This window comes from Ostreococcus tauri (assembly GCF_000214015.3).
Source record: "Ostreococcus tauri WGS project CAID00000000 data, contig chromosome 03, whole genome shotgun sequence".
Lineage (NCBI taxonomy): Eukaryota > Viridiplantae > Chlorophyta > Mamiellophyceae > Mamiellales > Bathycoccaceae > Ostreococcus > Ostreococcus tauri.
The window spans coordinates 304,467-320,429 of record NC_014428.2 but is presented as its reverse complement, the minus strand read 5'-3'; the positions used below and the strand labels follow the sequence as shown (position 1 = coordinate 320,429).

General features: G+C 53.3%; 11 protein-coding genes across 11 annotated transcripts; 7 read left to right on the top strand and 4 right to left on the bottom strand.

The window, feature by feature from the left end:
- Window positions 1-120: 120 nt before the first annotated feature.
- On the top strand, window positions 121-1,563 carry OT_ostta03g01940 (G-patch domain; the record flags this gene model as incomplete). The annotated part of the gene is made up of 2 exons (XM_022984739.1): window positions 121-324; window positions 391-1,563. 2 exons carry the CDS (start codon window positions 121-123, stop codon window positions 1,561-1,563), a joined length of 1,377 nt encoding a protein of 458 aa, XP_022838472.1.
- Window positions 1,564-1,792: 229 nt separating this feature from the next.
- On the top strand, window positions 1,793-3,466 carry OT_ostta03g01930 (DnaJ domain, conserved site; the record flags this gene model as incomplete). Its single annotated transcript, XM_003078055.2, has 1 exon — window positions 1,793-3,466. One exon carries the CDS (start codon window positions 1,793-1,795, stop codon window positions 3,464-3,466), a length of 1,674 nt encoding a protein of 557 aa, XP_003078103.2.
- Window positions 3,467-3,514: 48 nt separating this feature from the next.
- OT_ostta03g01920 (Thioredoxin-like fold) lies at window positions 3,515-5,233 on the bottom strand (the record flags this gene model as incomplete). Its single annotated transcript, XM_003078054.2, has 1 exon — window positions 3,515-5,233. One exon carries the CDS (start codon window positions 5,231-5,233, stop codon window positions 3,515-3,517), a length of 1,719 nt encoding a protein of 572 aa, XP_003078102.2.
- Window positions 5,234-5,713: 480 nt separating this feature from the next.
- Window positions 5,714-6,427, top strand: OT_ostta03g01910 (Mitochondrial inner membrane translocase subunit Tim17/Tim22/Tim23/peroxisomal protein PMP24; the record flags this gene model as incomplete). The annotated part of the gene is made up of 1 exon (XM_003078053.1): window positions 5,714-6,427. The coding sequence occupies one exon, from the start codon at window positions 5,714-5,716 to the stop codon at window positions 6,425-6,427; it is 714 nt and encodes a 237-aa protein (XP_003078101.1).
- A 136-nt stretch (window positions 6,428-6,563) lies between these two features.
- On the bottom strand, window positions 6,564-7,642 carry OT_ostta03g01900 (Zinc finger, RING/FYVE/PHD-type; the record flags this gene model as incomplete). The annotated part of the gene is made up of 3 exons (XM_022984738.1): window positions 6,564-7,076; window positions 7,138-7,412; window positions 7,567-7,642. The coding sequence occupies 3 exons, from the start codon at window positions 7,640-7,642 to the stop codon at window positions 6,564-6,566; spliced, it is 864 nt and encodes a 287-aa protein (XP_022838471.1).
- Window positions 7,643-8,042: 400 nt separating this feature from the next.
- OT_ostta03g01890 (Phosphatidylinositol 3/4-kinase, conserved site) lies at window positions 8,043-10,958 on the top strand (the record flags this gene model as incomplete). The annotated part of the gene is made up of 8 exons (XM_022984737.1): window positions 8,043-9,197; window positions 9,321-9,415; window positions 9,502-9,652; window positions 9,708-9,764; window positions 9,829-9,909; window positions 9,973-9,998; window positions 10,054-10,110; window positions 10,175-10,958. 8 exons carry the CDS (start codon window positions 8,043-8,045, stop codon window positions 10,956-10,958), a joined length of 2,406 nt encoding a protein of 801 aa, XP_022838470.1.
- A 91-nt stretch (window positions 10,959-11,049) lies between these two features.
- Window positions 11,050-12,081, bottom strand: OT_ostta03g01880 (tRNA-dihydrouridine synthase, conserved site; the record flags this gene model as incomplete). Its single annotated transcript, XM_003078050.1, has 1 exon — window positions 11,050-12,081. The coding sequence occupies one exon, from the start codon at window positions 12,079-12,081 to the stop codon at window positions 11,050-11,052; it is 1,032 nt and encodes a 343-aa protein (XP_003078098.1).
- A 138-nt stretch (window positions 12,082-12,219) lies between these two features.
- On the top strand, window positions 12,220-13,083 carry OT_ostta03g01870 (Domain of unknown function DUF1995; the record flags this gene model as incomplete). The annotated part of the gene is made up of 1 exon (XM_003078049.2): window positions 12,220-13,083. One exon carries the CDS (start codon window positions 12,220-12,222, stop codon window positions 13,081-13,083), a length of 864 nt encoding a protein of 287 aa, XP_003078097.2.
- A 187-nt stretch (window positions 13,084-13,270) lies between these two features.
- OT_ostta03g01860 (P-loop containing nucleoside triphosphate hydrolase) lies at window positions 13,271-14,488 on the top strand (the record flags this gene model as incomplete). Its single annotated transcript, XM_022984736.1, has 1 exon — window positions 13,271-14,488. One exon carries the CDS (start codon window positions 13,271-13,273, stop codon window positions 14,486-14,488), a length of 1,218 nt encoding a protein of 405 aa, XP_022838469.1.
- Window positions 14,489-14,520: 32 nt separating this feature from the next.
- Window positions 14,521-15,009, bottom strand: OT_ostta03g01850 (unnamed product; the record flags this gene model as incomplete). Its single annotated transcript, XM_003078048.2, has 1 exon — window positions 14,521-15,009. One exon carries the CDS (start codon window positions 15,007-15,009, stop codon window positions 14,521-14,523), a length of 489 nt encoding a protein of 162 aa, XP_003078096.2.
- Window positions 15,010-15,013: 4 nt separating this feature from the next.
- On the top strand, window positions 15,014-15,963 carry OT_ostta03g01840 (Urease accessory protein UreD; the record flags this gene model as incomplete). Its single annotated transcript, XM_003078047.2, has 2 exons — window positions 15,014-15,027; window positions 15,065-15,963. Coding segments are annotated over 2 exons (913 nt in total), but the record flags the coding sequence as incomplete, so codon positions are not given.

Here is a 15,963-nt window from a genome sequence, read left to right as displayed (position 1 = left end):
GTTCTCGACGCGTCGATCGATCGCGATCGAGGAGGAGCGAACGAGCGGTCCGTCGGTCGATCCGTCGTCGTCGTCGCCGCCGAAGCGCCTCCACCGTCGTCGTCGTCGTCGAAGCGAACGATGGAGTTTTCATTGGCGAAGAAAAAGGCACCGGCGCGAAGCGTGGGGGTGCAACACGAGGAGAAGGCGAAGGCGGTGGAGTACGTCACCGGCGTGGCGGGAAACGAGATCGAAGGAACGAGCGGTGACGACGAGCCGGTGCGAGATAAGGTCATCGCGAGGATCGAGAACACGTTCGAGGTGGGGACGGGACGAAGAAGAAAGGTGCGCGGACGCAAGTCGCGAGAGAGAGACAACGCGAGTACTGACGACGATGATTTTCGCGCGCAGATCCCGAGTTTCATACCGACGAAAGATGAGATCGAGCGGGATAACAAGAGGTTCCACGTCGCGGAGACGATCGCGGCTGGAGGAGAATTGGCTCAGCAAGGAGTGGCGTACGGTCTGACGAAGATGGGACCAAAGCACGGCGCAGTAGCGGCGGAGAAGAGCGATCGGGACAAGGCGGGTGAGAGCTTCATCGGTAAAAGTTTGCATGAGAAAGAACTTCAAGCGTTCAAGGAGGATATGGAGGATTTACCGGAGCAGGCATCGATTGAGGAATATGAGGACATGCCGATTGAAGACTTTGGCAAAGCGATGCTGCGCGGAATGGGCTGGGAGGAGGGCAAAGCGGTGGGTCGAATGCACAGAGGTATGGTTGAGGCTGTCGAATTTATTCCTCGAGCGGCTCGGCTCGGTTTAGGAGCTCAGCCCGCGGAGAAGGACGCACCTCAGAAGAAGTACATAAAACCGGGCGAAACGCGAGAGAAGAAAGCAGACATGGTACGCGACCAGCGGGCAGTGGCCGACGCGGGCATGAGAAACGTGAAGACATTGGATGAAAAGCTTGTTAAACGAAAAGAAGTTGGACCCAGAGAAGGAAAGATGATGTACATCGCCGATGGGCAGCACGCTGGAATATCAGGACGCATTCTGCGGATGCTGGGCGAAAAGGCCAGCATAGAGCTCAGTAATAGCGGTACAGTGGTCACGGTTCGGTGCAGTGAGCTTCAAGAAATGAGCGAGAGAGAAACTAAGGCGAGCGTAGGAGAGAAGCGTTTCAGGAATGACGATAGTAAGAGCGCGGGGACGGCGGCAGAACCGTGGTTGTACACAAACGTTCGCGTGCGCGTTGTTAGCAAAAGCTTCAGTCGCGGGCAGTTCTATCTCATGAAGGGAGTCATCGTGGATGTTCTGACTCCCACAAAGTGTCTTTTACAAATAGACGGAGGGGGTAAGACGATCGAAATCGACCAGCGGGCGTTGGAGACAGTTTTACCCAAGCTGGGAGGCCGCATATGTGTTGTCTTGGGCAAGTTTCGAGGTAGGCGCGGAAAGCTCCTTGAAAAGAATAAGTCCAACGACACTGCGTCGATACAGTTAAACGAGGACTTTGAGGCGCACGTTCTGCCCATGGATGCCATCGCGGAATATTCGGGCGCGTTAGATGAGGAAGATTAGCGGCATGATAGCTTTGTAGTATTGCTCAAATACCCTAGCGCTGAGCCCTAGCCCGCCTCTCTCGAGCAAATTTTGCGGGCTGAATTGAATTGCAGCTATTCCTCAGAGGGTGGCGTGAACTCGGTGGAATCAGTCGTTCCTAGCTAAATGTATCGAAGATTCGGTTTTATTGTGATACGGTGACAATCGGCCGACGTGGATCGCGATGCGGCGCGAGAAAACGCCCAAGATGCGCGGGTGGTTACTCAACCTCATCGTCGTTGAGGCGTTTCTCGCCCGCGTCGTTCTCGGCGCGCGTGATCTTTACGGCGACTTGGGACTGGATAGAGGGGTGAGCGCGATCGAGGTCAAGCGAGCGTACCGCTCTCTATCGCTTATCTACCACCCGGACAAGCAAAGGACGTCCGACGACGAAGAGAAACATATAGCGAACGAACGGTTCATGGAGATACAGAATGCGTACTCAACTTTATCCGATCCTGAACGCAAGCGTGCGTATGATTTACAAATGTACGTAGAAGAACAAAGCAATTTGAACGCAGAGCTAAACGCTGGACATCGAACACGAGGCACTTGGGATTCGGAATCGGTCGCAGAAGGCTTGCGACAGAGGAGCGGCTTTCAACAAGCCGAGCTCATCTCCTCTGAGACCATTTCGCTGAGCAATAAGAACATCGAAAAACTCGTCTTTAATAGCAAGAAGGCGTGGTTGATAAAAATATATGACGACACGATGGACGCGTGTCATAGGACCTGGCCGGCGTGGGAGAAAGCTTCGCAGACACTGGACGGCATCACAAACTTTGGCCGTATACACGTTTTCATGAGTCCACGTCTCGTACAGATGTTAGGTAGTAGTGGCTTGTTCGCACGTCCCATTCGTCGGTCGGATTTACCAGTCATCGTAGGGTTGCGTCCAAGCTGCAGCCACTATTCATGCGTTAAGCGATACCGTGGTCCTATCAGGGTGGATTTACTGTCTTCGTTTGTCTCTGAGAAATTGCTCATGCTATCTATGCTTCCGACGATTGAGAAAGAAGATGTGCGCATACCAGCAATCGGTGGTAAACAGTTTGTCTTGGTTTCGCCGAGCATGTCAACGGCAGTGATACGGACTAGATACTTTGCGGAAGAGTATGGGGCTCGTGTTGATGTAAAGCATTCGCACTATAATCAAAGCGACAAGGAATTCTGGGCAACGAAGTTCGGTGTGAACAAATTGCCCGCGATGTTGGTACTTGAGATGTCCACTAATATTGTCGTTGAAGATGTGAGCTCAAAGGAGAAGATCCGTGCCGTTTTCGTAAGGAACGCACCCAGAGTGAACACTGAGTCTTCCGCAACATTTAAGGTATTGTTTAAGGCTCTCTACGTTGACACTACCGACTTCATGGAGAATCTGTGGTTCTTTTTAACGCAAACTGACTTGTTGCCTCTGATTGGGACTATTTGTGCCATAATCGCCGCGACGTGGTTTCGTCGAGTAATTGTTCGAGTACATAAGATGCGATACAAGTCAACGAAGAGAGCTATCCGCGAAGACGTCAAGTCCGACTTGGTTGATGTTCATGGCGCTTCTCTAAAAAACAAAAGCGTTTATACGGTTGTTCTTCTGACTTCGGAGCCGAACGATCGGTTCAGGGAGGTGGCGAAGACTTACAAGAGTGAAAAATTACTCGCGTTTGTAGAGATGAGCAAAGAGACCGCGAACAACTGCAGCTTTCATGAGATCTTTCTGGGATCTACGCGGAAGTCTGATGTGATTGTTTGGCATCCTTCTCGAGAAAAATATCAAAATATCGGAGACATCGACGATAGAGTCCAGATCGATCGACAGTTGCACGCAATCCTTGACGGATTGGCAGAATGGATAGCGTGCGCCAACGTGGTGCATAGTGCGTAGATTTGAATGTGTCGCGAATTACTAGCTTATTTTTTTAAATAGCTTAGCCTACTCGATAGCAGCCTTGAGAGCGTCCTCGAGTCTAATTTTATTAGCGCCGGTGAACTGCGTGAGCAATTTGTCACCTTTGTAGATTCGGAAATCGGGTGTGCTTTGAACAGAAAGAACATCCCTGCACAGGTGAGCGGCTGCAGGTGTGGTATCACCGAACACTTTTAGGAAGCGGATATCCGGGAAGTCCCGGGCGATGGACTCATACGAGCCCTCAAATTTTTTGCATGGGCGACAGTGGGAAAACCCGCACTGCAGGACAACAATTTTATCATTCTTTGCTGCCTGAAGGACACCATTCACATTGATGACTTCCGGCTTGGCGACCTTTGCAGACTGCAGGATGTCTTCAAGATCCATTATCGAAGAAATCTGCGTGACGACGCTATGCGAAAGCTCCGAATCCCACCACTTTTGCAAGAAGTCTCGAGTGATTTCCCCAGACACGCCGCAGTGCAACTCTTTCATGACTCCATTTACCTCAGCGATGGATAAGTTTGCCCCAAAGAATCTGGCTCCTGTCAGAAGGTCCTTTTCGCAAATTTCGCCGTCTTTATCCGTATCAAGCTTTCTAAAGACCCAGTCCATCTGAGCCTCGGTAAGCGGGCGCAACTCAGAGCCTTCAGTGACTGTCGTACAAATCGCGTCTCGCAACACGCTGCTCGCTGCTTTGCTCTGGAGTTCAATGTGAGCCCCAATCGCAGCCCCCTTCACCAAAGCTCTGTCAGGAAATTCTCCCATGACTAAAATACTAGGATCGAGACCAGCCAGCTGGATTCCAGGACGGAAAAGTTTGATCAAGACGTCTTCACTCCAATGTGAGGCGGCACCCGTGGGAAGCAAAATGAGACGTTCCGGCGAGACGTTGGATGAAACTTTCTGCAAGTATCGGTCAACGAGAGAAGCCCAAGCTAGAACCGCGTCCGTCTGCGCACACGCGTTCTCGGAGGGTTGAATGTCCTCGAGCCACCACCCTCGACCACTCAGTCCGTATTCTTCGACAATGTCAACCAGCGTGTCAGTCGAGTCCAGAGGTGGCACCACTCCGCTCCAGCCCCACGATTTTTGAAGCTTCTTCAGTTCTCTCTCGTAAGTCCAGGTCAAGTGCTTAAAGTCTGCATTTCGTACTTTCTGTCCTCTATTGTACAACACCGCACCAAAGCCCTTACCAAGGGTGCAGACCATCACAAGCCCAGAGTTTTCACGTCCAGGCCCAAAATACATCTCCGCGTATGCTGCTGCCTCGGTATGAATCATCGTCGCGATGCGTCCTTTCCAAGCCGGAACCATCGATGCTAATACATCTTCCCCATTTGCCCCCGCTCCGAGCGCGCGAAGAGCCAAACGCGTGTAGCTGATCCCCACTGGACCCTTCCATGTGAAGTGGTTGGCTATCTTATTCAGCGCAGTCTCCATCGACTCCCTACTGAGCTCTTCGATCGGTACCGTGACTCCCGGACGCTGAAATTCGGCGTTAGCCGTATCCACTGGTGCAGCCTTGATGGAGTGCGAGCGAATCTCTATGCCTAGCACGACTTCGCCCTCAGGGTAATCCCTATCACTGAGCTTCCAAGCGCCGGCGTTTCTACGCGCGAGTTCGCCTCGACCCCTCGCGGCGTCCGCTCGAACCAAGCGCGTCCCAGTTCGCTCCTTCGCGCCCTCATCTCGTCGTACACGCATTCCATGCGTCGTTTCAGCGCGTCGCCATCGATCCATCGCCCGCGCGCCGGTCCTCGGTCCTCGCGTCGTCCTCGCGACCGTTCGCATCGCGCGCGTCCCGAGCGTCGCCCGCGCGCTCGTCGTCGCCATCCCTCGCGCGCGCGCGCTCGAGCGCCGTCGCGCGCGCGCGGTGCGATCGTCTCCTCGTCTCCTCGCGCGTGCTCCCGCGTCGTCGAGCGCGCGTCGTCGCTCTGACGCGCCCTCGACGCGTTGTCTCACCCCTCGGACGCGGTCGACCGAAACGCGATCGATCGCCCTCCGCCGTCGCTCGGGTCGAGCCACCGTGTGGGCGCACGCGCGGCACATCGCGGACCCGCACATCGCGAACGGGCGAGCGAACGGGGGGCGAACGGGCGAAGGCGAGGCGAAAGAAACTCACGCGCGCGAAGGCGCTCGAGCGAGGCGACGGGCGACGGGCGACGGGCGACGGGCGAGGGGAGACGCCTCGCGCGATCGCGTTCGCGCTGGAGAGGAATCATGGGGTTGAGAGACCTTTTAGGAGTGCGAAGAGGCGATAAGGGCAAGAATGAGGCGTCGTCGAGCGGAACGATGACTCTAGACGATACCGCGGGGGGTAGTGCGTCGAACGGAGCGCTGAATGAGAACATAGAACAACCCAACTTTGGGGCGCCGGCGGAGAACTTCTCGCTACCCGCCTCCCCGAGCGGGTCGTACAACCCGTACAGTGGTTTGGGGGGACCGTTCGATCCGTCGATGAGTAAATCAATTTATTCGCTCGCTGATACCCCGGAGTATCTGTTCGATGAGGAAAGAACGATGAAGACGCGCAGCTGGAGTGAAAACCTGACGTACTTGACCGGGGTTGGATACCTGAGCGGGAGCATCGCCGGAGGTGGGTGGGGGCTGTACGGCAGCATGAAAGCTACACCAGATCCAACTTTAGATACTTCAAAGCTTCGGTTGAATAGAATGCTCAACGCTGTGAGCCAGAGGGGGCGATCCATGGGGAATACGCTGGGCTGCATAGGCTTGTATTACGCTGCACTAGAAAGTGCATCGATGGCGTACACGGAAAACAGATATGATTCGCTGTGCTCTGTATTCGCAGGAGGAGGCGCGGGTGCATTGTACAAGAGCATGAGCGGACCACGTGCGATAGCTGTGTATGGGGCTGGTGGTGCTTTGCTTTCTGCGATGAACGTGGCGGCGCAGGGCATCATCGGTCGCTAGGCAGTTGCATATCATTACATCCACGACGTATGAACGCCATAATACATGCTTGACGCGTGTGCGCCTTAGTGCTGATGTCTTAGCCATCTAGTAAGAGAATAAGCCATATCCATATTCATTCAATTCGTTCATCCACTCAGAAAACACGCCGCTTTGAAAACAAACCAGGGTCGCGTCCGGGATGCTGAGGTAAATCGGACGCTTGACGAGTGTAAGGCGAAAGGGGGCGAAATGCTCGCTCGCGCGATTCTCGTGAAGCCGTGGGCGGCGTCAAGCCACTATCAAAGCTTCGAGTGATGCTTGGAGCGCGATTCGGCACACCCTCGTGACGCAGGTCTGAGCTTTGCCGGGATTTGCCTAGCAAGGGATTTTGCTGCTTCATCCAATTCTCTGGCTCCGCTCGAAGGCGAGTGTCGATTCGCCCCCCAGACTGCGGCATCATAGGCGCCGTGTGACCCTGGAAGTTCACAGTTCTCACTCCCCCAAGACTAGGTCTGTGTCCAGTTGAACCACCTTCTAAATGCTGCTTCTGTCGGCTTTTTTCTTCATAACGGCTTTGTAACTCTTGAATTTCGTTCTCGCGCTCTTTCAGCTGGTTCCAGAGCTCATCTTGTTTCGCTTTAGCCTTCTTGTACGCGCCATGCACGTCCTAGTCATCGACACAAAGAGTGGTCAGCTTTAACGTGTGAACGATTCGAAACTATGCGCACCTGTAGTTTCCGCTTGTACATTTCAGCGTTCCTCTGCGCACTTGTGAAAGACTTCTCAACTTCAGTTCTGTATCTAAGCTCGAGTTGATCGTCCCAAAATTTGATTCCGTGAGCAACAGCCGTCAGCATGTCGTTCGGGGAGTAGCCAGCAAGCTTGCGTTGAAGCTCCGAGAGGTCTGGTTGCACTTCCGAGACGCGAATATCTCTCTCCTCCATCTTTGTCGCACAAACGAGACATTGGCGCTGCTCCAGGGCCATGTGAATGTCCTTTTCACCTACGTTGATAAAAAGTCCTGGTCAGGCTCTGTCTAACGCGCGCGTCATCGCGAGGTGAGTCCTCGGAAAACTTTGAATATCTCGTCTCGTTTGAAAAGGTTCGTTACACGTTCAAGCTTCCGAACGACCGTCCGTCGCGTCGCCGTGACGCACAGTACACGTGATCGCACTGGGATATGTACGCTGATCCGCTGTCGAGCGAACACCAGCACGCGTTGCACGCCAACATCGTCCTAGCCTCTCGTTTGCCCTCGTGTGAGGCGGCTCCAAGCTCGCGAGGACGGGTGTCCGTCGACCGACCAGCTCGAGAGAGAGGAGCGCGAAAAGAGACTCCCCACGAGTTGTGAATCGTGAACCTGAACGCAACGAAAAGAGACTTCTCGGCGTCTCCAGAGGTGAGCGTCGTCTCGACAGGTCAGCGCGCGACGAGTCGAGGGCGCGACGAGCTCGTCGAAAGACAGGAACGATAGTGGAGGTATCAGCGACGTTGGTGGCGTCTGACGCGTTGGTTAGGGGCGTGAGACTCGAGAAAATATTTCAAAAGGCGAGGCTTTCTGTTATCGAGAGAGATTGATTAGCGCGCGCTCGAGCGTGAGTGAGCGGATCTGCAAGAGATTGAGGCGAACATGATGGTCGGTGTCGATCGTTTGAAGGTGTTTGACAGCAGAGACGTGGAGTTGGACTGCGAATTACATGTCCAAGCGCTGCATGGGCAGTTGCCTCACTCTCAGACTGGGACCGTCGAGAACGAAGTCTTTGTCAGCGCGCGCTTGATCGCCAACGAAGAACCGCTGACGAACGAGATTTCAACCACCGCGGTTGCTCACATCGATGGCGTGGCGGAGTGGAAGGAAAAGTTAAGCTTCCCCATCACAGTACGAGACCTTCCGAGGGAGACGCAGCTAGAGCTCGAAGTACGTTCGGCAAGAAAGTTTCCAAGCGACGTGCTATGCCGTTCTCGAATGGCAATCTTTGGCGATGATAATAGATTACTTCAAGGTTCGAGATGTGCAATGCTCACGCCGTCGGGAGAGACGAAGAAGAAGCACGATTATCTTGGCGCCAAGTTCATGGAGCAGCACGCCGAACTGGAGCGGCTCGAAGGATTCTTGGTGCAGTATGAACAGGGAAATTTGCCTTCGGTAAACTGGTTAGATAATTTGGTGTTCTCACGCATTAGAGATGCTCGCAAGAATCAACTGGGCGTGGCTCGAACGACAGGTGATTTTATCCAACTCGTGTTGGAGTTTCCCGTGTACGCCCAGCCAGTGGTCTATCGCCAGAGGAGTGAGGAGGAGCACGCGATTGAAATTCACAAATGGCAACATTTGACTTGGCTCGTGGACGACGAGGTGAATTTTATGCTAGAAAATCCAGCCGAACGCAAGCATCAAAAGCTTTCGAGAAGTGTTGGGCGTGGAGTGGTCGACATTCAGTTGAAACCTGATGGCTCGGAGAAGCGACGCTTGGCGACGATAATCCAGTTGCCACCAACGAGACCACTGGACATGGAATCACAAAATTTGCTTTGGAAGTTCCGATTCGCCATGAGACAAGATCCGAGGGCGTTGACGAAGTTCCTGAAGTGTGTGGACTGGTCAGATCCTGCTGAGACGAAGGCTTCAGTACAACTGATGCGCGAGTGGGAACCGATCGGACCAGCTGCCGCATTGGAGCTTCTCACGCCAACTTTCACCAACGTCGATGTCCGTCGATATGCGGTGGCCATCTTGAGACAAACTGATGAAGAAGATTTGTTGATGTATTTACTGCAGTTAGTACAGGTACGAGTCATTGAGCGAAGCGTTCGCAATGCTTTGGGACGACTCACCACGAACTTTGTCGTTCCAAATTATTTTTCCCCGACTGACCACTTTCTCCACTACGTTTGCTGATTTCGCGAACAGGCGTTGCGTTACGAAACTGAAGATGACAACGAACTAGCGAAATTCTTGGTAGAACGAGGAGTCGAGAACGCAGTGGTTGGCAATTATCTTTACTGGTACGTCTCGTGAAGGACGTGTGTTCAGTTGAAATTAATTAATTAAATTAAAATGCTTCTGATGATACTGACACGTCTGGTTGCAGGTATTTGCAAGTTGGATGGGAGGGATCAGCAGCAGAGCGTAGTGCGAGCACCTTCAGGTTGTTTGAGCGTGCGTGTAGATCGAAGAGCAAGAAGGGTGGAGGCTTTTGGGACACTCTTAAATTTCAGCAAGAGCTCACCGAAAGAATTACCGTGCGTTTTCCCGTCATCTCAAGTTGTTTCTACTTCTTCTCACACTTCGTGATAGATCATCACTCAGGAAGTCAACATGCTGCGTGGCGCACGCAAAGTCGAACGCTTGAGGGTGAGAGCGAAATAATTATTAATTAATTAAATTTTCAGTGAGACTCACCCTGTTTCATTCACAGGCTATACTCTCCAGCGAGAATGAGCTCGGCGCTATGCTTTCGTCGTTTCCACAGGCCATCCCGAACCCGTTGAATCCGACGGTACGTTCGATTCTGGAGATATTGTCGCATATTCATGACTCTAATTATTTAATTCTCTTGTAGGTATTGATGAGTGGGATTGTTGCCAGGTGAGAACAAAGTAAGTCGAGCATTTGATTTTATACTAACGTGGAGCACCATTAGTGAGAGCAGTGTGTTCAAATCCGCGCTTAGTCCTTTAAAGCTAACGTTTCAAACACTGTGAGTAATTATTTACATGACACGAAGTCATTTAATTTATTTACTGACGCATTTCTATATACAGCACTGGAGATCGTGCGACGATGATCTTTAAGAAGGGTGACGATCTGAGACAAGATCAGCTCTGTGTGCAGATGATTTCTCTGATGGATAGGCTTTTAAAGCGAGAAAATCTCGATTTGAAATTGACGTCATATCGCGTGCTCGCGACGGGAAGTGACACCGGCCTGATTGAGTTCGTGAAGTCACAGGGAGTGGCGGATATCTTGAAAGAACACGAAAAGCTGACTACGTACATCGCACTACACAATCCAGATCCTCACGGCCCAAATGGATGCACAATGACATCGATGATGAACTTTGTGAAGAGCTGTGCTGGGTACTCTGTGATCACATATTTGCTCGGTGTCGGGGATCGTCACTTGGACAACTTGATGCTGGCTTCGGACGGAAGGCTTTTCCACATCGACTTCGGTTTCATAATGGGACGCGATCCAAAGATATCTCCGCCCTCAATGAAACTCTGTAAAGAGATGGTCGAGGCGATGGGTGAGTACTTCAGCGAGTTCAAAACGTATTGCTGCGAGGCATACAACATCCTGCGTAAGAGCGAGTCAGTGGTGTTGCTCCTGAACCTCTTCAGTCTTATGGCGGATGCAAATATCCCCGACATCAACATCAATCAGGATTACGAGAGATCGAGGCTACGATTCGAGTCGAAGTTCGCGTTGGAGCTTGACGATGAGGCCGCAATGCAGCACTTCATCAGCGAAATTCATCGCTCCAGTAACGCCTTCTTAGATCCGATATTCGAGAGAGCACATCGCGTTGCACAGGCGTTCAGGTGAAAAAAACTAAAAACTAAAACCATCACTAGCTATAGGATTTCTAGGAAATACAAAAACAAATAAAATGCTACGTTCTATGAAGTGACTTGACTCACTCCGGAGAAACTCTTGGTGAGTCGCCACGAACAAGGGCACGCCGTCGTCTCTCCCGGCTCTCCTTCAAAACATCCTCCAACTCATAAACTTCCGCCAAATCGTTCCATGTCTTCGATTTTTGCACCGCTTCCCCCTCGGGCGATAACTGGTGCTTGTGATAATTCAATATTTCCCGCAACTGGAACTTCGTGAACGTCCATGGATTGTCATACTCTATCGCTCTTCTAACAAAATGTTTCTTGACGTCAGCGATTGGGAGAAGTCCTTCAGACCTGAAGATCGATAGATTCCACTGTGCCATACGAGCGCACATAGCGCTAGCAGCACCAGTCTCCTTTCTGATCCTCTCGAAGTCTTCATAGCGCATCACGTCGCCGTTTGCGATGACTGGGCAGTCAACAGCTTCAACCACATTCTTGATCAGATTCCAGTGCGCTGGCTCTCTAGGTCGCTGTGAAATGTACCTTCCGTGCACTGCAAATGCAGACACTCCGCACGATTCGATCATTTTGGCGAGCTCAGCGGTCGATTTTTCACATTCAAGAAGACGGATTTTGCATGTGACATGCGTCGTCTCAGGCAAGTTTCGTCTCAGCGTGGTAAGTATGTCTCGTATCAAATCGGGTTGAGACAGCAATCGCGCACCCATTCCACCAGATGTGCTAAAGTGCTTCGGACATCCCATGTTGACGTCGATCGCAGCCACGTCGCCGGCGACGAGCTGTGCGCTTTGCAGCGCCAGAGCCGCCGAGCTTGTGCCAACCTGAAACACCAGCCTCTCCTTCTCCTCAGGAATCGTCCTGAACGTGAGCACGCCCTTGGAATCGAGGAAATCGATCGTCCCTAACTCGGCGTTCTCCTCTCGCCTGCACTTCACGAAGCGCTTGTCAACGAGCTCCTCCGAGTACACCAAGTCGGCGCCGTACTCGTGGGCCACCAGACGTGTCGCCAGCGTGCTCACGCGTACCATGGGCGCGCACACGTTCTTACCGGTGTAAAATTCGCGAGCACCATCGGGGACTGACATCTCTGTCGTCGCTCACACGCGCACCATGCGCTCGACCGATCGAGGCTTCGCGCTCTGCCGTGAAGACGGACTCGAGCCCGAAGCCTTGTGCCGGTGGAGAGCAGCGGATGAGTGCTCAGAGTCTGTCGCGCTCGAGCGATGGCTCTCGCGATTTCTTCTCTATCCGCAACGTCTTCGCGCGCGACGGTGAACGTGCGCGGCGCGCGACGCGACCATCACGTCGGTCATCGACGCGTCGCCTGTCTCGCTCTTCCCACGCTCCCCTCGAGCACCAAGGAACAGATAGAGCAGTGCGCGCGGGCCATCTTAGAGGCCCAAGCGAACGGGATCTCGACGCAAGCGATCGAACTTAATCTCCCGTTGATTGGAGCGACGGATTTGGACGATTGGCCGGGAGGAGTTCGTCAGCAGTACGCGGCGTTGGGCCCGATGGTGAGCGAAGTGCTGAAGCGGATTAACGCCGGAACCGACGGAAAGCCTCAGCAGCGCATCATCGACGACGCCGACGCCGTGGCTGCGATTACTCTCGGATCCGACGTTATCGTGTCTTTTCCAACGGCTGAGGTCTTGGATGATCTACGAGCGATAGAAAAACAAGCCGAGTACCGCCTGAAGATAATCGCGAACCCGCAGTGGAACACGAGCGGCGCCATCATCGGTGACTTTGGCATCGGACCGTGGCGTAAAAGAGCGGAGAATTTCGTCGCCAAGTTCGAGCCAGTGTACTATCTGAAGGAGCAGCGCATACAGGGCGAGATAGTGAGAACTCTGAAGGTGTATCCGAACGATTGGCAAGTGTTCGCACTGGCGCCGGGTGCGGACAACAAAATTGTCGCAGAACCGCTCGGAACGTTCACAAAGAGACCGCTGTACGATGAGCTGAAGACATTGTTAGAATCGAGAGAGGGGTCGGTGGCTAGCATGAATTGGGTCGAACGAGCCAAGCGTGAGGCGACGTTCAACGCCAAGAGCTTGCAGCAAACTCCGAAGGAGGAGAGTTGACGTTGTAGTGAATAAGTCTTGCTTAGTCAATAGTCGCCGCTTTGACGCGTCAGATCACGCTTCTCGTGCTCGACGGAGTCGCCAGCGAACAGTCACGCGAGAACGAACGTGGACAAACCGATACGAATCGCCGTCGACGACGGGAACGAGCGCCGAATAGACGCTCACGCGCGCGCATTCGAGCACGATGAGCCGCGCTCAGGGCGGGCAACCCTCTATTTTCCAGGAGCTGTTTCTCGTCGGTTGCAGCGCGATCTTATCGATGATCGTCCTGAACTTTGGACTGAAGAGAATGGATCCGAATCGACAGAACAGTAAAGCGGCGATTGAGAGGAAGAAGGAATTGGCAACGCGCTTGGGACGACCCAACCTGGATACAAACGTGTACGAGGATGTCATCGCCATGGATGTAGCGAACCCGGATCATATCGACGTCACGTTCAATTCCATCGGTGGGTTGGAGGACACGAAGCAGTCGCTCTATGAATTGGTTATTTTACCACTCGTGCGTCCCGAACTATTTGCCCGTGGGAAACTCTTACAGCCGGCAAAGGGGGTCTTACTTTATGGACCACCTGGAACCGGTAAAACGTTGCTGGCAAAGGCGCTGGCAAAGGAATCGGGCGCGTGTTTCATCAATGTCCGTTCGTCCACGTTACAGAGCAAGTGGTTTGGTGACGCGCAGAAGCTTGTCTCCGCCGTTTTCACGTTAGCTTTTAAGCTCCAGCCATCAATCATCTTCATTGACGAAATTGACTCCTTCTTAGGCACTAGGAAGTCGGGCGAGCACGAGGCGACCGCGACGATGAAAACGGAATTTATGACCCTTTGGGATGGATTCAATACCGATGATAGCGCTCAAGTGATGGTTCTCGGCGCAACGAACAGACCGTGGGACGTGGATGAAGCCATATTGCGACGCCTCCCACGTGCGTTTGAGGTTGGTCTACCAAATGTGGAACAACGCGCGCAGGTATTGGCCGTAACGCTGAAGGGCGAGAATTTGGACGACGGTTTCATTTCGCAGGAGCGCAGCTGCGCGCTGTGGATGATCGCAAGCGAGACTGAGGGATTTAGTGGAAGTGATTTGCGCGACTTGTGCAAGCAAGCTGCGTACGGTCCAGTGAGAGACTTCCTTAAAATTGAACGCGAGAAAGCATCGATTGGACAACGAGCGTCGGGACGCCCTCGTGCAATTTCGTACGCCGATTTCAAGGCAGTGCTTGACACTAGTCCTCCTTCGACCGAAGCCGCATCGCTTTATCAGCAGCATGACTTCAGAAGACGAGCAGCGAGAGACGTGCGAAATGGTGAGCGGGTGAACACTGAAATGCAAGATTTGCTCGCGCAGTTGATGAAAGCGATTGCGATGCAGAATTCCGACGCTTCCGACGAATTAGATTGATAATGTCTATTTGTAACAACATCTTTAACGAGTCAACAAGTGCTTGCAATGACCACATGAACAACTTGGTCAAAACTGGTGCAAACCCCCAATCCTCTTCTCTCCGCGTGCCAGTCCCAACTGTTGACCGGCTGTGTCGAGAGCTGTGCAGAACCCATATGTTTTGCTTTCCCTCCTAATCCCCGGGGGCTACCGTCTGCGTGCGTTGATACTCGCTTCGATGGATATTCGTATCTGTATAGCTCCACTGAGCCGTCCCCAAGCAAAGCAGTGAATAATTCTCGATCCTGTGGAAGATGGCGAACACCCCAAAGCGTTGTGCTAATCTTCGTCTTTTGAGTTGTCGATGCAAAACCTTCGGTATTGTGCTGCGTCCGTGCATCAAACATCACAAACTGGCTCTCTAGGCACGCAGCGATGAACTTGTTCATTGAAATATCCTTCCTGTCAAATTCAACATCGCAAACGCCGTTTGCGACGTTCGTTTCGAATCTGATGGTTCCGTGTCTTAAGTCATACATTTTGATGTCCCCATTTTCGTAACCAGCCAGAACGCACCGCTCGCTTTCGTCGAAGGCATTTCCAAACGCAACCGACCAACACTCGCACGACGCTGAACGTGGACGAAACGTTGCCAGGAACGTCCACGGTGACGCGATGCTACGCCGAGTACCCAGTGAAGATACTCACGCCCAAGCGTGGGATCGACAGCGCGTGCGATTGCGCGTGGGCGTACGCGGTGAACATGGGCGCCGGGTTGGTGAGCGGTGACGCGAGCGGGGCGACGATACGCGTGGACGACGAGTGCGCGTTGGCGATGGCGACGCAAGGGACGCAAAAGGTGTATAAACACGATACACGACGATGGAACGACGACGTGAAAACGCGCGAGGGCGATGACGCGTGGAAGGTGGGAGAGACCACGTCGGCGCTGTACGCGAGCGTCGGACAGGGGGGGTTGTTGGCGTTGCTGCCGGATCCCACGCAAGTATTCGCCGACGCGGTGTTTCGACAGACGCAGACAATCGATATGCACGAAAATGGATCGTGTGTGTGCGTGGATTGGATAACGGCGGGTAGAATCGGGTACGGGAACGAGCGATGGGCGTTTGAGAGGGCGGACGTGCGCACGCGCGTGACGGTGAACGGTGAACCCGTCGTCGTCGAAGCCACGCGCTTGGAGGCGTCTTCGCGAGTTTCTTTGAACAGCGACGTCTCGCTCGGGATGAGAATGGGTGCGGCGAACGTGTTCGCATCGCTCATCATAATCGGTCCGCGCGTGCGGGAGCTCGCGAAATCGTGCGGTGATTGGGCCCGCGCTTTGGCTACGCGCCACATGGCTCACGGTGGCGCGTCCTGGGTGCGCGCTTCCGCCGACGACCTCACTCAAACCGACCCTCAGTCGAAGTTATTCGTTTCCGCGAGCGACTTACCCCTTCCACATCCCGGTGTCGTTCTCCGCTTTTTCGCCGCGG